This window comes from Monodelphis domestica, chromosome 3 (assembly GCF_027887165.1).
Source record: "Monodelphis domestica isolate mMonDom1 chromosome 3, mMonDom1.pri, whole genome shotgun sequence".
In the NCBI taxonomy this organism is placed as follows: Eukaryota; Metazoa; Chordata; class Mammalia; order Didelphimorphia; family Didelphidae; genus Monodelphis; species Monodelphis domestica.
This window is the reverse complement of record NC_077229.1, coordinates 432,619,203-432,640,265: the sequence shown is the minus strand read 5'-3', so window position 1 is coordinate 432,640,265 and position 21,063 is coordinate 432,619,203. Positions and strand designations below refer to the sequence as shown.

At 35.1% G+C, this 21,063-nt stretch overlaps 1 protein-coding gene across 5 annotated transcripts in view; it reads right to left on the bottom strand.

The window, feature by feature from the left end:
* The window catches only part of WDR7 (WD repeat domain 7), a 579,662-nt gene that overhangs the window by 545,768 nt on the left and 12,831 nt on the right, over positions 1–21,063 (bottom strand). For all 5 annotated transcript variants that reach the window (XM_007487542.3, XM_001366509.4, XM_001366558.4 and 2 more), the window contains exon 2: positions 1,051–1,222. In XM_007487542.3, coding sequence (XP_007487604.1) covers positions 1,051–1,209 — 159 coding nt within the window. In that variant the 5' untranslated portion in view covers positions 1,210–1,222. The remainder of the gene's footprint in view (positions 1–1,050; positions 1,223–21,063) is intronic.

Sequence of the window (21,063 nt, the reverse complement as noted above, 5' to 3'; positions counted from 1 at the left end):
TTAAAAATATTCTAAATAAGTCACTCATTTCTGTGTTTATACAACACATACATTTCCACAATTCCCCACAGCTATAGCACAAGACTGACCAACCTTGAAAATACAGCTGCAGCAAGTTAACATGCAGGATATTCCTACTATGATCACTTTCATGAGCATCAAAAATATCATCATTTTATGAGAGACACACATCATATAATCACATTCATGTCTGTTGATATTTAAATTCACAATAAAGACAATTTTAATGTAAAAATATTTTCCTAACTTTGAAATAATGCCATGTGGACACTCAAATCAAAGTCCTCTTATTTGTGTCTAGTCATTTATTATTGAAGGAAATTACTTCCTCATTTCTTTTGCTTTTATTAAATATTTTTTCATTGACTGCTTGACTATTTCTAGAAAATAAAAAACAAGGTGAATGATCTATAACCATTGCTCTCATTTATATACTTTTTTTAAGAAGGATGCCATTTCATTTTACTTTTTTTAAAGTAGTCATTTTTCAGTCATTTGTGATAAAGATGGAAATTTTGATACCCAATTTAATCCTCAGTAATTTTCAAGTCCTCTTCCTATAAAAATTAATGAGTAGCTAATGAATCTCAAAATTGGTTTCTTTAAGACCATCTCCACAATGCAGTAAAAACTCATGATCACGGAAAGAACTAAAAGGTAGACAGTAGAATGGTTAAACTGTCAGATCCAACAATTTGAAAAAAGATATTCTAGTATAATAATAACTTACCATTCTTCATTTGTTTTTTCCCCCATGGTCAATTCCTATATATGACTAATATACATGGAATAATATTGGTCTTCAATTAAGATTTAGAATAGAGAAAACAAAATAGAAATTACAACTATATTTAAGCAATTGCTAGGTCATCTTTTATTGCAAAACACCTTTGCAAGGAGGGTAATGAAATAAGAATTAACAATATTGTTTTTTAATTAGCAGTAGAAGCAACTATTGTTTTTTATAAAAAAAATATCACCTGAGAAGATACCTATGTCTAAAAACTACAAGATATCTCATATACTTACTTCCAGTTCTAAGGAAAGGTCCCAGAGGCATATTTGTCCATCATGACACCCTGTTACAATCGTAGCTCCATCATCCATTAAAAGCACAGCTGAGATGCAGTGTGTCGGTGCTTTACGGCCCCAAAGAACAATTGGTAGGACAAGGCTGTTTCCTGCCATTTTGCTTTCACACCTGAAAATTTCATAAAGATAATTTTAAGTATTTATTGCAAAAAAGATTTCACCTGAAGATCCCCACATATTTACATTAAAAAGGCAAATCCCAGTCACACAATTTGAAAACCACCTCATTATGGTAGCAAAATTTGGCCAAATGTTTATTCTTGTAGAGATGTAATTCTTATGTCTTCAGTTTCATTTTCTTGACTAAACAAGTAAATCAACTTTCTAAATAATGATTACTCTCAAGACAACTGCTTAACATTTTATATAGAGACTAGATAAAGAAACATGAGTCCTCTTAGTAGGAAACTATGATGTGCTATATACATTGTCAAATGCATTACTACATCTAATTTTTTGCTTAAATGCTTTTCTTTATTACACTAAAGGGGACACTACAATGGGAGTTTGGGGTAAGGGAAAGGGAGGGGGTTTTTTTCCAGCCTAATATTTATGCAAAGATAAAAGGCATCAAGAAAATAGATTTTTTTTAAATGTTATGTATTTAGTTTTCTTTCATGGGTCTGTTGATGATACTGTGTCCCCAAAAGGAGATGCAAAAGCATTCAGAAGAGTTTAATCTAACTGCCCACACATGAAAAATGAAGGAGCTAAAGAGTATCTGTTGTGTGATCTCTGATATATAATTGTACAATCTGGTTCATCAGTGTACACATAGCCACTGCAAATTGATTGGCAATGAACACAAAAGGGTGGGATGGGTTGTCCTTGAAATTGGTTCACTGCTTTTTTAAGAACCTTAAGCTCCTTCCTAAAACAAAGGTCAATAAATATTCTTTTTTTTTTTTTAAACCCTTACCTTCCGTCTTGGAGTCAATACTGTGTATTGGCTCCAAGGCAGAAGAGTGGTAAGGGCTAGGCAATGGGGGTTAAGTGACTTGTCCAGGGTCACACAGGTAGGAAGTGGCTGAGGCCACATTTGAACCTAGGACCTCCCATCTCTAGGCTTGGTTCTCAATCCACTGAGCTACCCAGCTGCCCCCTCAATAAATATTCTTGTAAATGAATGGAGCTTTGCCACAAAGAGTCTTTCTGGAATTGGTTCTTTCCTACTCAGTGAATGCCACAAGGATCAGAGCCTAGACTTAGCCACTCCATCCAGAAAACAGTGATGGGAACATTTCACAGAATTCCATCCAGGAATTTCAGGCAGGATCACAAGGTCTGGGACCAACTACCTCATCCAAGGCTGTAAAAAGGTAGAACCGGCAACTATGAGTGTGTCAGTTCAGGAGAGAAATAAGAAGATATAAACTGGAGACCACTAGCATCTCTGCTCAGCTATGGCACCAAGCACTAGAGGAATGACAAAAATACTTAGATCCAAGGTTCACTGGCCCTATTCAAGATCATTCCTTCCTCAATGTCCCAGGCCAATAATGTGAAAGGGAACAGAAGCTATTTTGACAGGATTGCTCACCACCTAACACCAAGCTGTGTAATGAGAGCAAACCATGGCTTCTTATCACCCTCCAGTCTCACCCTGAGTTCAGCATTAAAGGACATAAATGACAAGTCTTGCAATTGCATAGCCAAAACAAGTTCAAAACAAAGATCAAAGGGGACCTTTGCCTAAAATCTTTAGTAGAAAATCTTAAAATACAAGCAAGTGGGAGAAAATTCCTGGCACAAGAAGAAATATGTTGCTAATTAAGAGAAATATAAGGTAATAGGCAATAAGAAAGGAATTAACAGATAAGAGAAATTGACAAAAAGGGAAGATGATAACTGTTAGAGAAGACAAGAAAAAAAATTATTTTTAATTTAATAAGCAATAAGACAAAAATACTCAAAAATATGTAAAACAATTTGTAACTTCAGTAAAATAGCAAAATATGTCCACAAAAATTACCAGATTTTCTGCATACCACTAACAAAATATAGCAAGTGGAGATAAAAAAGGAAATTTCCTTCAAAATACCTTCATATTGTATGAATTTTAAAGATAAAAATGGAAAGGGGGCCACTACATAAAAGAAAACAAAATATAGGTTAAAAAAAATTTTTAACAATTTTCTCCAATAAAGATAGTGGTACTGACACTCAGTACCAAATGTATAAACAATAAAGAAATGGCACTTGAAGGAAGGTAGGGAAAGCAACCAGACCAGATCAACAATATATAGAAGTGATCTGTGCTAGAAGCAACACTATTGCTGAATGGCCAGTATAAGGTATCTAAAAAAGGGGAAGATTCCAGAGATATGGAAAAATCCTAGGGCTTAGGACCCTCCAAAAAAGACAACCAAAAGAATGGTAATAACTATTAACCATTTGTCTACTCATCAATACATGATTTTCTGAAGGCTATTTAAATAAAATTGAAAACATCCTTGAAGAAGGAATTCACATAGGGAATAATCAGGCTTTCATAAATGATATTCAACAATGAACCACATGTTTGCCATTTCATAATCAACTAAGATACAGAGAACAAAGATCCCACTACACTTATTATTTGTTAATTATGAAAAAGTATTTGGTTTGATAGAACAATTGACCAACAGGCTATTTTACTACAAGGTTATCTCCTGTCCAAACTTTAAAATTTTTCAAGATTCCTTGAAGGATAGAAAAATAGAAATATCCCCACTCAATGACCATCCAATCAAAAGTTAACAGGGAAATATATACTTGCCAGAGATGTTTCCCACAGTAAAAGAAAAAATCCCATGATAATTTGCTTATTTTATATCACGCTCCAGAACATAGAGGAGCCTCCTGAAAAAATGGTTTTAATTATTCAAAAAAGTTTGGCACAAATATTCACAGATAGATGTAGTAGATGAAAAATGTCAATAGCCAAAAATATAACATGCACTTAGATGGACAATTATATAGCTTATTTGTGAGCCCATATAACTGGACATACAGACAAGAAGGTGGGCCAAGGCTTGAAAAAGAGAAGGAATGGAGAATGCATTGCCTTAGGGAAACGGTCAAGTTCAATAATTGCTCCCAAGCTTCCAAGACTCATCTTTTTAATAGAAATATTCTATCAGTGTTGCTACAAGGCTACATGTAATTCAACAGCCTCAAAAGAATTAAAAATTAATATCATATGCACAGCAATGGAAGGCTGCATATTTGTTATGAACTGACTACATTATACAACCAAAGAGAAACTCTAATGAAGAACAAAAATGTAAAAAATCATTGATGAAATATATGAGAAGAACTGGTCACATCACAAGTGATGACAGGTAGACAGGAAGAGTACTCCACTGCTCGTGCCAGTAGAAAATTAGGAAAGCATCTAACATGCTATGGCAAAATTATGAGAGACCATGGCAAAATAATGAACAGGTAGAGAGGAACTGTGATCTCCAATAATGCAGGCAACTTTCAATGAGATCACAGATCTGTTAAGAGTATCTACAAAGAAATACTCAGGACTTATATAAGTACAACTAAAACCACTCTTTATGGAAGATGAAAATTTAAACAACTGAAGAGATATTAATTTTTCCTGGTCGAACCATGTCAATATAATAAAACTATATTATTACCTCAATTACTTTACAGATATAATGTCATACCAAACCACCATGGGTGTTTCTTTATAGAATTAATTCAAATAACATACTTCATTCAGAGGAAAAAAAGGCTGAGAATATTAGAGGATTTTTACAAATAAGAATAAAGAGGTTCTTACATTACTAGATCTCAAAGAATACCATAAGCCAATAATTATCTATTTAATACTTGTTTAAAAGCTATTTAATGAATCATATCAGGTCAGCATGATCTAAAGCAATCAAATATTACAGTATAGTCTTTGATAAATCATATCCTTGAGGTAAGGTACTTCCAATTCAACAAAATCTTCTCAACCAGTTGAAAAGCAGAGGCAAAGTGGCCTCGTAATTAGGAACCTAAGGCTGTATTGAAACCCTCCTCTGACTTATACTGCCTAGTTATAATCTTAGGCAAGAAACTTACCCTCTGAATGACCAAGTCAACTCTCTAAAATTACACGTTTGAAACCAGATGTTATTCTGCCTTAGTAAAAGGAATTTTCTTAAGAGTTTTCTCTACACTAATGAAATCATTGACCCAGTCCAAAACAAAAAGTGAAAAAAAAAAACACCCCAAACACATTAGGTTCAAAATAGTTTCTTATACCAAACACCACAGTAAGTGCTAAGAGGATACATTGTTGAAATATATATGATTATATCATTTAAAAAATTAAAGTATAACCCAAACTCATTTATCTATTTAGTGCCATACCCATTGAACTTCCAAAATTTTTTTTTACTGATTTAGAAAAAACCATAACAAAGTTCATCTGGAAGAACAAAGGATCAAGGATATCCAGGGAAATAATGAAAAAAAAATACAAAGGAAGGTGGCCTTGCAGTCCCAGATCTCAGACAGATGTCAGATCTTTGGGAAGGGAAAGATTTTAAAACCAAGCAAGACTTAAGAGTCACAAAATGCAAAATAAATAATTTGGAATACATCAAATTAAAAAGGTTTTGTACAAACAAAACCAATGTAACTAAAATCAGAAGGGAAGCAACAAATTAGGAAACAATCTTCATAAAAACCTCTGACAAAGGTTTAATTATTCAAATTTACAAAGAGCTAAATCAATTGTACAAAAAATCAAGCCATTCTCCAATTGATAAATGGGCAAGGGACATGAACAGGCAGTTCTCAGCCAAAGAAATCAAAACTATTAATAAGCACATGAAAAAGTGCTCTACATCTCTTATAATCAGAGGTGCAAATCAAAACAACTCTGAGGTATCACCTCACACCTAGCAGATTGGCTAACATGACAGCAAAGGAAAGTAATGAATGCTGGAGGGGATGTGGCAAAGTAGGGACACTAATTCATTGCTGGTGGAGTTGTGAATTGATCCAACCATTCTGAGGGCAATTTGGAACTATGCCCAAAGGGCGATAAAAGACTGTCTGCCCTTCCATCCAGCCATAGCACTGCTGGGTTTGTACCCCAAAGAGACAATAAGGAAAAAGACTTGTACAAGAATATTCATAGCTGCACTCTTTGTGGTGGCCAAAATTGGAAAACGAGGGGATGCCCTTCAATTGGGGAATGGCTGAACAAATTGTGGTCTGTGTTGGTGATGGAATACTATTGTGCTCAAAGGAATAATAAAGTAGAAACTGGAACAACCTCCAGGAAGTGATATAGAGTGAAAGGAGCAGAACCAGAAAAACATTGTACACAGAGACTGATACACTGTGGTACAATCAAAGGTAATGGACTTCTCCATTAGGGTCAATGCAATGTCCCTGAACAACCTGCAGGGATCTAAAAAACACTATCCACAAGCAGAGGATAAACTGTGGGAGTAAAAACACTGAGGAAAAGCAACTGCTTGACTACAGGGGTTGAGGGGATATGACTGAGGAGAGACTCTAAATGAACACTCTAGTGCAAATACCAACAACATGGAAATGGGTTCGAATCAAGAACACATGTGATACCCAGTGGAATCCTGCGTCAGCTATGGGAGAGGTGGGGGGGAGGGGAGGAAAAGAAAATGATCTTTGTTTCCAATGAATAATGTTTGGAAAAGACTAAATAAAATAATGTTTAAAAAAAATTAAAGTATAAAGAAAGGCAATACTTACTATAACTATAGCCAAAGGATGATTATTTAACTAAATGATGTATAACAATGACTTTAAAAATAGACAATTTCAATTACATACAATTGAAAAGTTTTTTCATGGACAAAATAAATGTAGTTAGGATAACATACATTTAATTAGGAAAAATCCTAGCAAGATATGTTCTCTCACAAAGGTATAATAGTCAAAATACATCAGAAATTTTAATATGCCCATATGAATAAAAAACATTCCCAAAGTGACACACACACATATTCACAGGAAAAGAAAAAAAAGTGCACAAATGAAGAAATTAAAGCTATCCACAATCAATCAAGCCTGTAAATCTTGAAATTTCTCAGACTTGTGAATGTTAAAAATTTCCACATTGAGGAATCCTCCATTGGAACAAATTCTCTACTGGGAAACATTCCCCATTTTGATGTGAGAACTCGCCAGGATCAGAAATGGGAGGAGCTCTACTCCACCCGTATTTAAGACTGCTTTAGGGGAGAAAAATCCTTGCTATGGGAGGACCTCTACTCCACCCGTACTTAAGACTGCTTTAGGGGAGAAAACCCCTTGCTAAACAATGAAAGTACTTGGACCCATGCTTATAATAGGGCAAGGAGTTCTTTGAGCCATGCCTGTTTTTTAGAATTGATACAATGAGATGCTAGGTACCTAAAAGGGTCGGGCAAGTTTTCTCTTAATGAGATTAGTTGACTCATCTGTGTTTTCACTGGTTCAGACTTACTGAGGAGATTAGTCGACTTAGCAGGAATTCAGATGGGTAGTCCTTTGGAAAACGTCTACAGTGATTGGTAGATGTAAGGACTTAGGGGAGGTGACATAGGAGAAAAACCCCTATATAAGAAAAAGCAGAATCTCTTGAGAAGAAAAATCCTTTTGGAGGATCTCTGATGAGGATCGCTTGGGAAGAATCTCTTGAGAGAGGCTCTGGAGAAGGGAAGCTCTTGGAGGACAATCTCTAAGGAGGTCTCGCTGGAGCTCCTCTGAGGGGACTCTGTCCCTCTGGAGGCTCTGGAGAGAGGCCCTTTGGAACAGTCTCTGGCTGGAAGGCTCTTTAAGTAGGACTCTGGCTGGAACTCTCTCCGGTGAAGTCAGCTGAGATGGAGCTGACCTGGTGTCACTAGAATCCTTGCTTAGACAGACCTTGTGGTGACTGTTAAAAGACTGACTGACTGATCTCTCTCTCTCTTAAGACTCAGGTCTAGGCCATGTTGGCTTAAGGCCCTTCATACTTATTTCCTTTTTCTCTCTTTCTCTCTTTTCTTTAATTCCACATTTGTATTAATTAAAATCTCTATAAAACCCAGTTGACTTGGGTATTTGAATAATTGGGAATATTTTCCTGGCGACCACCTTATATTTGATTTAAAAACCAAGACACTGTAGTGAAACATATTTTCTGCGGTCAAATTTACTCACCCTCTCATATCTATCACAATTTATATCTTCCACCATTTTAACTCACTACAGTTTACAACATCACTCTTTTAACTGGTACAGTTTAAGGCCTTCAACCATATTAAATCTAACAAGCCTCAGCATGGAGGCTTCAGAGACCAGCACAGAAGGTCTTAAAGGGAGAACTAAAGCATTCAGATTAAGCACAACAGTGAAAGGAGTTGATGGGTTCCTAAAGACCTATCCCTGTGGTACTAATACAAACATGCTGAAGAGCAATATGAAACCATGCACAAAGGGTCATAAAACTATGCATACCCTTTGAAGCCAACAATACAATAACTGGATCTGTATTGCAAATAGATCAGAAATAGGGGAAAGGAGCTACTGGTACAAAAATATTAATAGCTCTTTTTGTAATGGCAAAGAATTGGAAACTAAGGGGGTCGCCATCAATTGGGGAGTGCCTGAACAAACTGTGACATATAGTTGTAATGGAATACCATTGCTCCATAAGAAATGATGAACAGGATGAGTTCAGAAAAACCTGAGATTTATACGAAATAGGGGAAAATGAAATAAGTAGAAACAGAAAAATATTGTACACCATAACAGAAATATTATATGATGATCAACTATGAAGGACTAAAGTATCATCAGCAAAACAATGTTCCAAGATAACTCCAAGGATCTCATGATACTTTAAAAAAAAAAAGCTATCCACAGCCAAAGAAGGAATTGTTGGAATCTGACTGCCAATCAAAGCATGCCATCCTTCACTTTCAATCAATTGATAACTATTTATTGTTTACTACATTTACATTTACTACCCTCCAGGTACTATGCCCAGAAAAGAATCCTGCCCTCAAGGAGCTTACATTCTAGCAATGAGACATATAAATAATTAAGACACATACAGGATACATATATAACAGGAAGGTGAATCCAGAGGGGAAGGCTCTAGAAGCTAGAGGGAGAGAAGGAAAAAGGAACAAGAAAAGCCTAGTCTAAAAGAAATTTTAGCTAAGTCTTAAAGTCTTGAAGGAAGCCAGCACTCTTAAGATGCAGAGAATTCAAAACAAAAAGGATAACCAATATAAAGGTATTCTACAGTCTAGAGTATGTGCGGGAATATAGCATAAGAAGTCTGGAAAAGAAGGCAGAGACCAGACTATGAAAGATTTTAAATACCTGAAAATAACTTATATATTTGTTCCTCAAGGTATTAAGGGAGCCAGTAAAGTTAACTGAGTAGGAGCATAATATGCTGATACCTAAATGTTGGAAAAATTACTCTGGCAGCTGTATGTTAGATGCATTAAAGTAGATAAAGACTAGAGGGAGGAAGACAAATTAGAAAAACCTTTTAATACTTCAAGAGAGAGGTAATGGATACTTAACAAGGATGGTGGCTGACTGAGTAGAAAACCAGCAGCACAAAGAAGTAATGTTGTGATAATAGAAAGAACAAGAACTTGGCAACTAATTAGATATATAGGGTGAGTTCAGATGAGGATTAAAGATTAAAACTGAGGTTTTGAACCTGTGTGAATGGGAGAATGGAGGCACCCTCAGCAATAATAAAGAAGTTCAGAACGGAAGAGAACAGGTTAGTGAGAGAGATGATAATGAGTTCTCTTTGGGACATGTTGAGTTTGAGATGGCTACAGTGGATATCTTGGGTATCTAACTCAAAAGCATTTGGAGACTGGAGATTATATTTTAGAAGAGAAGTTAGGGCTAGATATACAAATCTAGAAAACATCTTCATAAATTTGATAACTGAACCTATGGCAGCTGATGAGATTACCAAGTGAGAAAACATAGGGGAAAAATGGAAATACCAGTACAGAACCTTGGGGGTCACCTACAGTTAGTGGACTTCACAGGATGAAAATCTGAGAAATGAAACTGAGATGGGGTGATCACAGTCACAAAAAACAATGAAAAGGGAGCACCTATAAAGGAGATGATCAGCATTTCAAATACTGCAGAGATCAAGATGAATAATGCCTGAGTAAAGGTTAGGCAATTAAGAGATTAAGAGATGTAAGGGAATACAGGACCTAGATATAAAAAGTCATATAAGAAAAATAGAAGCACAAGAAAAGTAATACTTTTCACAACCAGTATAAGGGTTTATTATTATAAGGCTCAAAAAAGGGATAGTGACAGGTAGGTTTACAGAAGATAAAAATGGATAATTTTGATTTCACAAAATCTTAAAGGTTATATATAAAAACAAAACTAATGGCCTTAAAATTTTAAAGTTAACCAGGGAATTGAATTAAATTAATTCAAGTTTAAATTTAAAAATTAATTGGGGAAAAAATCTCTGGCAAGAAGTTTCTCTGATAAAATTCTCATATTCAAGACATGTAAGAGATTGATTCAAGTTTATAAGAACAAGAACCATTCTCTACTAGATAAATGTTCAGTCAAAGTATATGAACAAATGGTTCCCAAATGAAAAAATCCAAGTTAAGCAACAATTATATGAAAAATTACTATAAATCATTAATAATTATAAAAATGTAATATATCATACCCATAGATAGGCAAACATGAGAAAAATTATCAAAATTTTGCATGGAAACAAGCACACTGATGCAGTGTTGCAGAGACATTGGCTAGACTGGTTTTAGACAATAAAGAGAATTGGAATTATAGCCGAAAAATATCTAAATTGTGCATATAAATACTTTAAGGAAAAAGATACCACTACTAAGCCTATGTTCCCAAGGAGACAAAAAAAAATTAGAAAAGGATCCATATGTATGAAAATACTTATATCAACTTAATTTTGACAAAGAATTAAAAACTATGGGGATACTCATTAATTGGGGAATGACTGAAGAAATTATAGAATATGAAAGGAATGAAACATTTAATCAACAACAATTATTTATTAAGTATTTACCATGTACTGGTTTTTACACTAAGCAATGGATAAAAAACATGATGAAAGAAACTTACATTCTAAAGGGGGTGATGATTAGATGATACAAAAGTATATGCAGTGACTTCACATGTATAATCAATAATAAACTTCCTCAAAAAAATAAGAGGGGGGGGGGGCAGCTGAGGAGCTCAGTGGATTGAGAGCCAGGCCTAGAGACTGAAGGTCCTAGATTCAAATCTGATCTCAGACACTTCCCAGCTGTGTGACTCTGGGCAAGTCACTTAACCCCCATTGCCTAGCCCTTACCACTCTTCTGCCTTGGAGCCAATACACAGTATTGATTCAAAGATGGAAGGTAAGGGTTTAAAAAAAAATAAGAGAGGGAAAAGAGAGAATTAGGAACTCCAAATTTTGAAAAGTTATTATTAAAAATTTTACATGTAATTGGGAAATAGTTAACAAAATTTTTAAAAATATATTTTAATATATGCAGCATAAAGAGATAGTTAGCATAAACATGTATATGTACTTATATATAAAAACATACATAGAAATTTAGCAGCTGAGGGTGGGCAGAGGAGAGAAATTATCAAAGGCTTCTTGCAGAAGATGGTGCCTAAACTGAATCTCAGATTAAGGGAACTCTAAGGAGGTGGAAGTAGAGGTAAGAAGGGAATGCATTACAAGCTTGAGGGGTGATCAGTGCAAAGACCATAGATTGAAGATGGAGTATTATGAGTGAGGAATAGAGAAAAGGCCAATTTAACTGCAGTGTACAAAAAAGGAAGGGGAAGACAAAAGAAGCTCTTTTAGAGAAACCTGGAGAGACTTGTATAAACTGATACAAAGAAAAGAAGAACAAAGGGAACAATTTATACAATAACAATTCTGCACTGAAAACTTATCTAAAAGACTTAAGAACTCTAATCAATGCAATGACCAATTGGAGTTCCAGAGGACTAGTGGTGAAGGATACTCTTTACCTCCTGACAGGGTAGTTATGTATAAAAATATAGACTAAGGACATATATTTACAGAGGGCCAATTCATAAATTTGTTTTACTTGACTATGCATATTTGTTACAAAGGGGTTTTTTTTTTCTGAGTTTGTTCCCCAATGGGACTGCAGAGAGATTATATAAGGGAAGTCAGGAAGAGAGATAAGGAGACAAGGAAGGAGGAAAAAAGGATGAAGGAGGGAAGTACTTTGAAAGTTACATGTTAAATTTATTATGTATTTAAAAATAAAAGCAAGCTGTAAATATTAGATTCGATTCTATGTAAAATCCCCTTTTAGTCCTACTTTGTATATAAAATGTTCATTTTAATTACTATTAATGTCAAAATAAACTTTTTTCCATTAAAAATGTCTTCAAAAAAAACTATTGATAACTGAAAAAAGTATTTTCAGTGAACAGTAAGGCTGAACATCTTAATGCAGAGGGTTTAAAAGAGAGCAAAAGGAAAGGGTGCAACTAGGTGACACAGTGGATTGAGAATGAGGCCTAGAGGTGGGAAGTCCTGGGTTCAGATGTGACCTTAAGACACTTCCTAGCTGTGTGACCCTGGGCAAGTCACTTAATCCCCATTGCCTAGTCCTTATTGCTCTTCTACCCTGGAACCAATACACAATATATTGATTCTAAGACAGAAGGGTTAAAAAAAAAAGAGTGAAATGAGAGGAAGTGAAGATACAATGCATAAATTTTTCGATAAGGTCGGCAAAAAAGGGGATAAGAAAGATAGGAAGATAGCTAACAAGGAAGGTAGGATTGAGTGAGGGGTTTTAAGTATAGGAGGAGATCTGGTAGTGCTTGTAGATAGCAAGGAGAGGCTGAAGATTTCAGAACTTGTTTAGATGATAGTGAGGGCAATTTGTTGGAGAAAAAAAAAGAAGTAATATAATCAAGGGTTTCTGTAAAGGAGTATGGCCTTGGCAAGAAAAAAATCCAACTCATCAGTTACCTAGAACAAAAGAGGAAATAGTGAAATATTTCTTCAAAAGGATATGAGAAATGTACAGGGGGAAGGAGGGACCTCTTAGTGAATAGCCTTGTTTTTTTTTACTGAAGTATGAGGTGAGTTCCTAAGTGTTTCAGGAGTCTTGAGAAGAGATCAGAAGGTTTTTGACAGTTACTTTAGTGATTAAAACAGGTAATCAATTGTTGTTATTGTTGTTTGGTCTTTTTCAATCATGTCAAACTCTACATGAGCCATTTGGGGATTTTTGGCAAAGATATTGGAATGGTTTGCCATTTCCTTCTCTAGCTCATTTTACAGATGATGAAACGAAGGCAAACAAGGTTATGTGACCTGTGACTAAGGTCACATAACTAATAAAAGTGTCTGAGGCCACATTTGAACTCAAAAAGAGGAGCCTTCCCAATTCCCAGCACTCTATTCCAAGTGACCCATAGCTGCCCTCATAAACAACTCTTACTTTAGTGATTAGAGCACACTATCAATTAGGAAAGAGTAATAGATTGACTTGCAGCAAGGATTACTAGTGTTGATTAGATAATACAAATCTATAGTGAATCCTATCAAGAAAGATGTGTGAGTTACTCCGGATCTATTAAGCAGCACACTAACAGAAGTGAAGGAGGTGGACAGTGGAAATAATCCAAGGTTGAAGTTTGGCAAGATTTAACTGGTGACAGAATAAGGGGGACAAGAAACTTAAAAGTAACTCATGGCAAAGAGATGAAGTGGCTCACCAATGGATTGCCATTGGGAAGGAGAGAGACTTATAGCTAGTTTAGGGATGATGGCCTGGGAAAGGTCTGGAGGGAAGAGAGAAGGAGGGAATAGAGATCAAGGTAAGCGTGAAAAACAGCGCTCGCTGTTGTAAGGAAAAAGATGAAGTGATGAAAGATTATAACCAGGTAACAGATTTTTATTGTTCATGAAAATGAAAATAGAACATTTGTGGATGATGGCAAGATAATGATATGACCAGCTCTGCATATAACTGAATGTTTCAAATCTCTGTTAAGAGAAATTCAAATTAAAGTAACAAAAGTTTCAGTTTATAAACATTGTCAAAGATGAAAGAATATTTAAATGGTAAATGTTGGAAGAAGTATAGGAAGACAAACAATACGTACACCTTCAATTTGATACTTTGCCATTCTGGAAAACAACTTGGAAAAACCTAAGGTCACTAAATTGAACATACCTTCTGACCCAAAGAGAGCACTACTAGGCATGTGCACCAGGCACTTCAAAGACATAAGAGAAAGGTTCCATATTTACAAAAATATTTATAGCAACACTTCTCAGAGAATCAAAGAACTAGAAACCAAGTGATGACTGGAGAATGGCTGATCAAATTGTCCTATTTGAATATTATTGTGCCAAAAATTAATTAAAAATGAGAAATTCCAAGAAACTTTGTGATGGCTTGAATATACTGAGGTAGAGTGAAATAAGTGGTAACCATAATAGGATCACAATAATAAAAAGGAAAACAACATTGAAAACCTTCAGAACTCTGATCAATGTGCTACACTACTCGATCAAAATTTCATATGTTAACAGTGAAGCATTCTTCCTGTCTATTAGTGGAGAGGTGGTTAACTAGACATAAGGAATTAAGCTTAGGTTTTCAGACATAGGCAACATGTCAGACAATATTTAGCTCAACTATACTTCTTACAGGGTAGGATTCTGTTATAAGGCTAGAAATGATCACTGGAAAGTGACAGAGTTGGCTTAAAAAAAGAAAATACTAAAAACATTTTTCTCCAATGATGATATAAGGTATAATCTTTGAAGAATTCAAGTTGCAAGCCATTCAAAGGGTTAGGAAGGACAAAGAAGCATGAGTAGTACCATATTACTAATAAAAAAGTTGTGTAGGAAAAGTAGTTTAAAGGGTTTTATCAGAGAAATGTGTGACCAGAATACGAGGCAAGAATAGTTTAGGAAAGACAAATAGTCATTATGCTCTGTGATATATAGGCAATATAGAGATTCCTTAACAGAGGCAGCTAGGCTAACATAGAGACTAGAGTCCTGAGCTTGGAGTCAAGAAGTTGTTCTGTCCTTTTCAGTAGGGCCCAACTCTTCATGACCCTATTTGGGGTTTTCTTGGAAAAGATATTGGACTGGTTTGCCATTTCCATCTCTAGCTCATTTTACAAACGAAGAAACTGAGGCCAACAGGGTGAAGTGACTTCCCCAGAGTCACACAGCTGGTAAGTGTCTGAGACAGGATTTGAACTCAGGAAGTTATGTCTACCTGACTCCCTTCACTCCTAGCAGACCTTAAGTGTGCCCCTGGAAGACCTGAGTTCAAATATGGCCTCAGATATTTAATAGCTGTGTAATCCTGTCCTGTCACTTGACCACTCTTTGCCTCATTTTCCTCAACTGTAAAATGCAGATAATAACATCCTTGTAGGACTGTTGTGAGAATTAAATGAATAGCAAAAGTGGTTATTAGCACAGTGGTGTCTGGCACATGGTAGGTACTATATCAATATTTTTTCCCTTGGAAAGGATCTATTTGTAAAAAAATATTTATAGCTATGCTTTTTGGGGTAGCAAAAAAATTGGAAAATAAGGGGAAGTCCCTCAATTGGGGAATGGTTGAATAAATTGTGGTATATGATGATTATGGAATACAATTGTGCTACAAGGAATGATGACTTGATTGATTTCTATAAGAACTAAAAAGACCTCCATAAACTGATGTGGAGTCAAATAAGCAGAACTAGGAGAATATTACATAGTAACTGAAACATTGTGGGCCAATCAAATTAATAAACTTTGCTACTAATATCAATGCGATGATCTAGGACAATCCATAGGAACTTATGAGAAAGAATGCTATCCATGTCTAAAGAAAGACCTGTAGGAGTTGAAACCCAGAGAAAATATATGATTTATCACTTGTTTATGTGAGTATATGTTTTGGGGTTTTAGTTTTAAAAGATTACTCTATTATAAAAATGACATTCATTAATATTTATATAAATTATACATGAACTCTAGTTAAACATAAAAATACTGGAATCCCTGAACTCTACTGATACTTACACAATTTCAAAAGAATAAGAAATCCCACAGCACACAAAGTTTATGTACTATAGTAATATTATGGAAGAGTATGAATGGGTTGGAAGCTCCACCACTAGGAAATATTCACATCAAGAATATCACAGATGTATTAGGATATTGAAGTCAGAACTATGATAAAGGATGGAAAGGTTTGCAATTTGCAAAACTGTGCAAAACCTGAAAAGTGCAAACCTAGGTATGACTGACAGTGGCATGTGACCAAAGGTCAATGGGAGCCTGAGCTGGAGGATCTGGGAAAACTCCATCTTGCCCCAAAGGACTTTTTCTTCTGGTCTCCAGAGGAAGTCAAGAGGAAGGTCTGAAGAGGTTTTTCCCTTTGTTGAACTGAGGAAGGGTTCCTGTATGGAGCTGCTGGCAGCATTCAGTCTCACTTGGACATCAGGACTTGCTTTGACATCTAACAACAACAGATCCTGGCTCTAACTGGTTTTTTGGACCCCTGCTGAGTAAGATTTGGGAACTTGGGTAAGTTTTAGTTTAGTAACTTAGCATAGTTAGTTTTTTAAACAAGAATAAGCAAAGTAAACCCCTAAGCCCTTATTCCTTTCCCTTCCAAAACAATAAAGTAGATTTTTACATCTTTTTTCCTCTTGTTTTTCCCTTTATCCAAAGTCCTATCTTAACAGAACCCAAGGTTCTGACAATCTGGAAAGCTTGGATTGTTCTTTGTAGACTAATAGGTAAGAAATTAGCTTTGTAGTATCTAAATAATTGATAATACACGTTTTCTATATCCAGAAGCTAGAAACCCAGCTGACAACTATTTTCATTTCAATAACAAGTCTCAAAAAAAAAAAAGATAGCAGAGTCCAAGATAAAACTCAAATGGCTTTAATAAAACAGTAATTTTAAAAGTTTAGGCTGCTAAAATTTTTTCAAATTAAAAATACTTTTAAAAAAAGGCTTTTCCACTTCCGTTAATCATAAATGTCAGTATATGCATTCTAAAAGAACTATTCCCTTAAGCTCCACAGCTAAGAAATGCTATTTCACAAAACTGAAGTTACTATCAAAAAAAATGTATTATAGTGATATTTATTAAGGAGAAAAAGAAGACTGCATGGAACTTATAGTTAATTATATAATATGTTTCTAATTGTAGAACACAGTGAACATGGTTTTCCATCACACTCAAGCATTGAGATCAAAAAGTTATCCTTCATTACATTAATCCATAAAAAAATATTTCCTCTATCACAAACTCCAAAATATATTTCTCTGCCATAAATAAGGAAGCTTTATTTTAAATTGAGTTGTGATTACAAGAATTTTTTTAAAGCTTTTTCATTTCCTATGAATGATCTGGCATTTGAAGCCAGAAAAGGAAAAGACTTGTATCAAGGGGAAAGGGATGCCTTAGACAGAGGGAACAAAGAGGTAATGGTTCATTGTATTGGTAATGTGGAAGAAAGAAAGTAATGAACTAATGAGAAATCAGATTTTTTAAAGCAGTCAATTTTTACTTGTAGGAATGAAGGCATGATCACAAAGAATTCCTTTGCCCTAGAAGTCACAACTGAAGCTTAAGCTGTGATAGAGGGTACTACCATATTCACACTCTTTCTATTCACAATCTCCATATTCTACAGTTTGTTCACTCCTCTCAAACTATAAGAAAATCAAGATTTAAAGACAAATGCATATTGTCACCACAGACATAATCATTTCTTTGGGGACAGTATGCTACAAGGAATAAAAGTGGGACAATCATACTTTCAAGCTGTGCTTGACCTAAGGTTTACTATTTCTTACTGGAGATATGAGACTAGAGGTCAGGAAAAAGGATAAGGCTGGATAAGTAGACCTGAGAATCATCAGCATAGAGATAATAATTAAATCCAAGAAAGCTGATGCTGGGAAATCAATTTTCCTTAAACACAAATACAACCATATGGTTCCCCTGCTAGGATAAAATATAAATTTCTTGTTCAGCTTTTAAAACCCTACACAACCTATCTGTCCAGCCTCATTGGACATTACTCTCCCTCCCAACCTCTACAATCCAAACAGACTGACATTCTCTCTATTCCTTATTCATGAAACTCCCTCTCTCTCTCTCTGTCTCTCTCTGACTTAAACCCTAACCCTAACCCCTCTCTCTCTCTCTGTCTCTCTCTGACTTAAACCCTAACCCTAACCCTAAATGACAAAAACATGTTAATGAAAAAAAATTTTTACATCAAATATCTGATAAAGTCATGTTATACAATATATAAGGAAGCAATGTAAATATAGACTAAACCATTCCCTGATATTTGAGTGAATATTCAATGGATGGGAATAAGCAATTTTTTTAAAAAAGAAAGAAAAGACATTCAATCCATCAAGAACTAAGGAAAGAACACAGTCAGGGACAACACCTAGCCTTGTGATTTCATTCGTATAGGAAATTCTCAGGTAAGGAAAATCCCTCTACCAGTGCAGGGAAGCCTGTTTGTCTACAACTCTTAGTCTTCAAAAGTTGCCTAGTGGGGTGATTTAAAATTCAAATAGAAAAGGTCACTAAACCGTATTTAATGGTCACTACAAGCCACATACTGACTTAAAAAAACTATAGGTACATATAGGTTTCTTTTTCAATTAATTATCAACATTAAAATAGAATAGGAACTATTTTTTAATCAGGTTTAGGCCATACTTAGGAGTGCTGTGAGCTCCATTCTGGCCTAAAGGACTGAGAGGTTCAAACTTGTCCAAGGTCACACTGCCACTATGGGTCAAAAGTGGAAATTGAACTGAGGTCTTCAAGGTTTCAAGACTGGCTCTTTAATCACTGCACCACACAAATCACTGATAAGATGAATGTAAATTAAAACATCTCTGCGATTTCATTTCCTATCTAGACTGGAAAGGATAAAAATAAAAATATATGTTGGAAAGACTGTGAAAACAACAAAGAGAGGCATACTAATGCACTGCTGGGGAGTTGTGAATTGAGTTAACCATCTTGAAATGATTCAGAATGTTACTGGAAAAGTCACCAAATAAGTTTTGGCACAGTGATACCACTGGGCATACACAAACTTCAGGGAGAGAAAAGAAACAAAAAAACTTTAGGACATGATTTTTTGTGGATCAAGAACCAAAAATGAAACGAGTGTTCCCAAAATGGGGAATGGCTGGACAAATTGTAATATGTGATCATAATAAAATACTGAGTCATAAGAAACAATAAATGAATAATTCAGAGAAACCTGATAAGTATTATATGAAGTAATGCAAAGTGCAGTAAGCAGAAACAAGAGAACCATTTACAATGCTCCTCAATATAATAAAGGAAAACAACTCTGAAAACCATAAGAATTCTGGTTAATACAATAACTAATTCTGACTCTGGAGTATTAATGGCAAAATATTCTTCCCTTCTGGCAGAAAGTGATACAGCATTAGTGGGAAATAAATTTGTCAAATATGGCTGATGTGTCAGTTTCGTTGACTATACTTCTGTGATGCTAGAAGAACTTTATTAGGAAGAGCAGCTTGCTTTCCATTTCTATTACTCTACTGAAGCTATGCTTTCCAACATCTATATTTGCAATTTCTCATTTGCAAAATCCAATGGTTATTTTTCACTCTTCATCTTACAGTTACTTGCCCCTCTACAGATGTATTAAAAAACCTCTCCATCTCTTGAATCACATTATCTCACTTGATTTCCCCAATATCACTCTCTTACAGTTCTATTATTCTGACTTCTTTTTACAAGTCACATTTATTATCTGTCTCCTGAGCATGTGTGTCTACATAGGTTTGACCCTTAGACTTCTTGTGTTCTATTTCTATACTCTCTCATATTGGCCAAGTCAGCTCCCATGGTTTCATTTAACACCTCTACACAGATGCATCCTAACTCTACGCATTCAACTTTGATTTCTCTGAACTACTACTGCCACAATTATTTGATAAAGTTCTTAAAATTATATCTATATAATTACAACAAAAAAAGTTAAGGGAATAAGCATAAGCAAAGAGGCAACAAAATTGGTGCTTTTGTAGGCAAAAAGATAGTTGTTGTTTTTTTTAAACCGTTACTTTCTGTCTTGGAACTAATAAGGCAGAAGAGTGGTAAGGGCTAGGCAATGGGGGTCAAGTGACTTGCCCAGGGTCACAGCTAGGAAGTGTCTAAGGCCAAATTTGAACCTAGGACCTCCCGTCTCTAGGCCTGGTTCTCAATCCACTGAGCCACCCAGTTGCCCCCAAAAAGATAGATTTCCTAAAGAACCCCAAGGATTCAATTTTAAAAAATTAAAATAATGACCAGAAATTAACAAGCTATAAGGAATACCCACAAAAATCATCAGCCTTTCTACATATTGTCAACAAAATCTAGCAGGGAGAGAAAAAGAAATAATATTCAAAATAACTACAAAAAATATATAATATCTGGGTGCTAGCTACCAAAATATATACAGGAGATATTAACTACAAAACACCCTTTACAAAATTTATAACAGGTTAAAATAAGTGGAATGATATTATATTAATTGCTCATGATTAGAAAATGTCAATATAATAAAAATGAAAATACTACCTAAATTAATCTACAGATTACATGCCCTACCAAACTACTAAAAAGTTACTTCATAAAACTAAAGAAAATAATAAAATTCATCTGGAAGAACAAAAAATCAAGAATAAATATGAAAGAAATATATTTTTAAAAGAATAAAATAAGAGGTAGCTAGGTGGCTCAGAGGATTGAGAGCCAGGCCTAGAGAGGAGGTCCTGGGTTCAAATGTGACCTCAGAAACTTCCTAGCTGTGTGACCCTGAGCAAGTTATTTAACCCCAATTGTCTAGCCCTTACTCCTTTTCTGTCTTATCCAG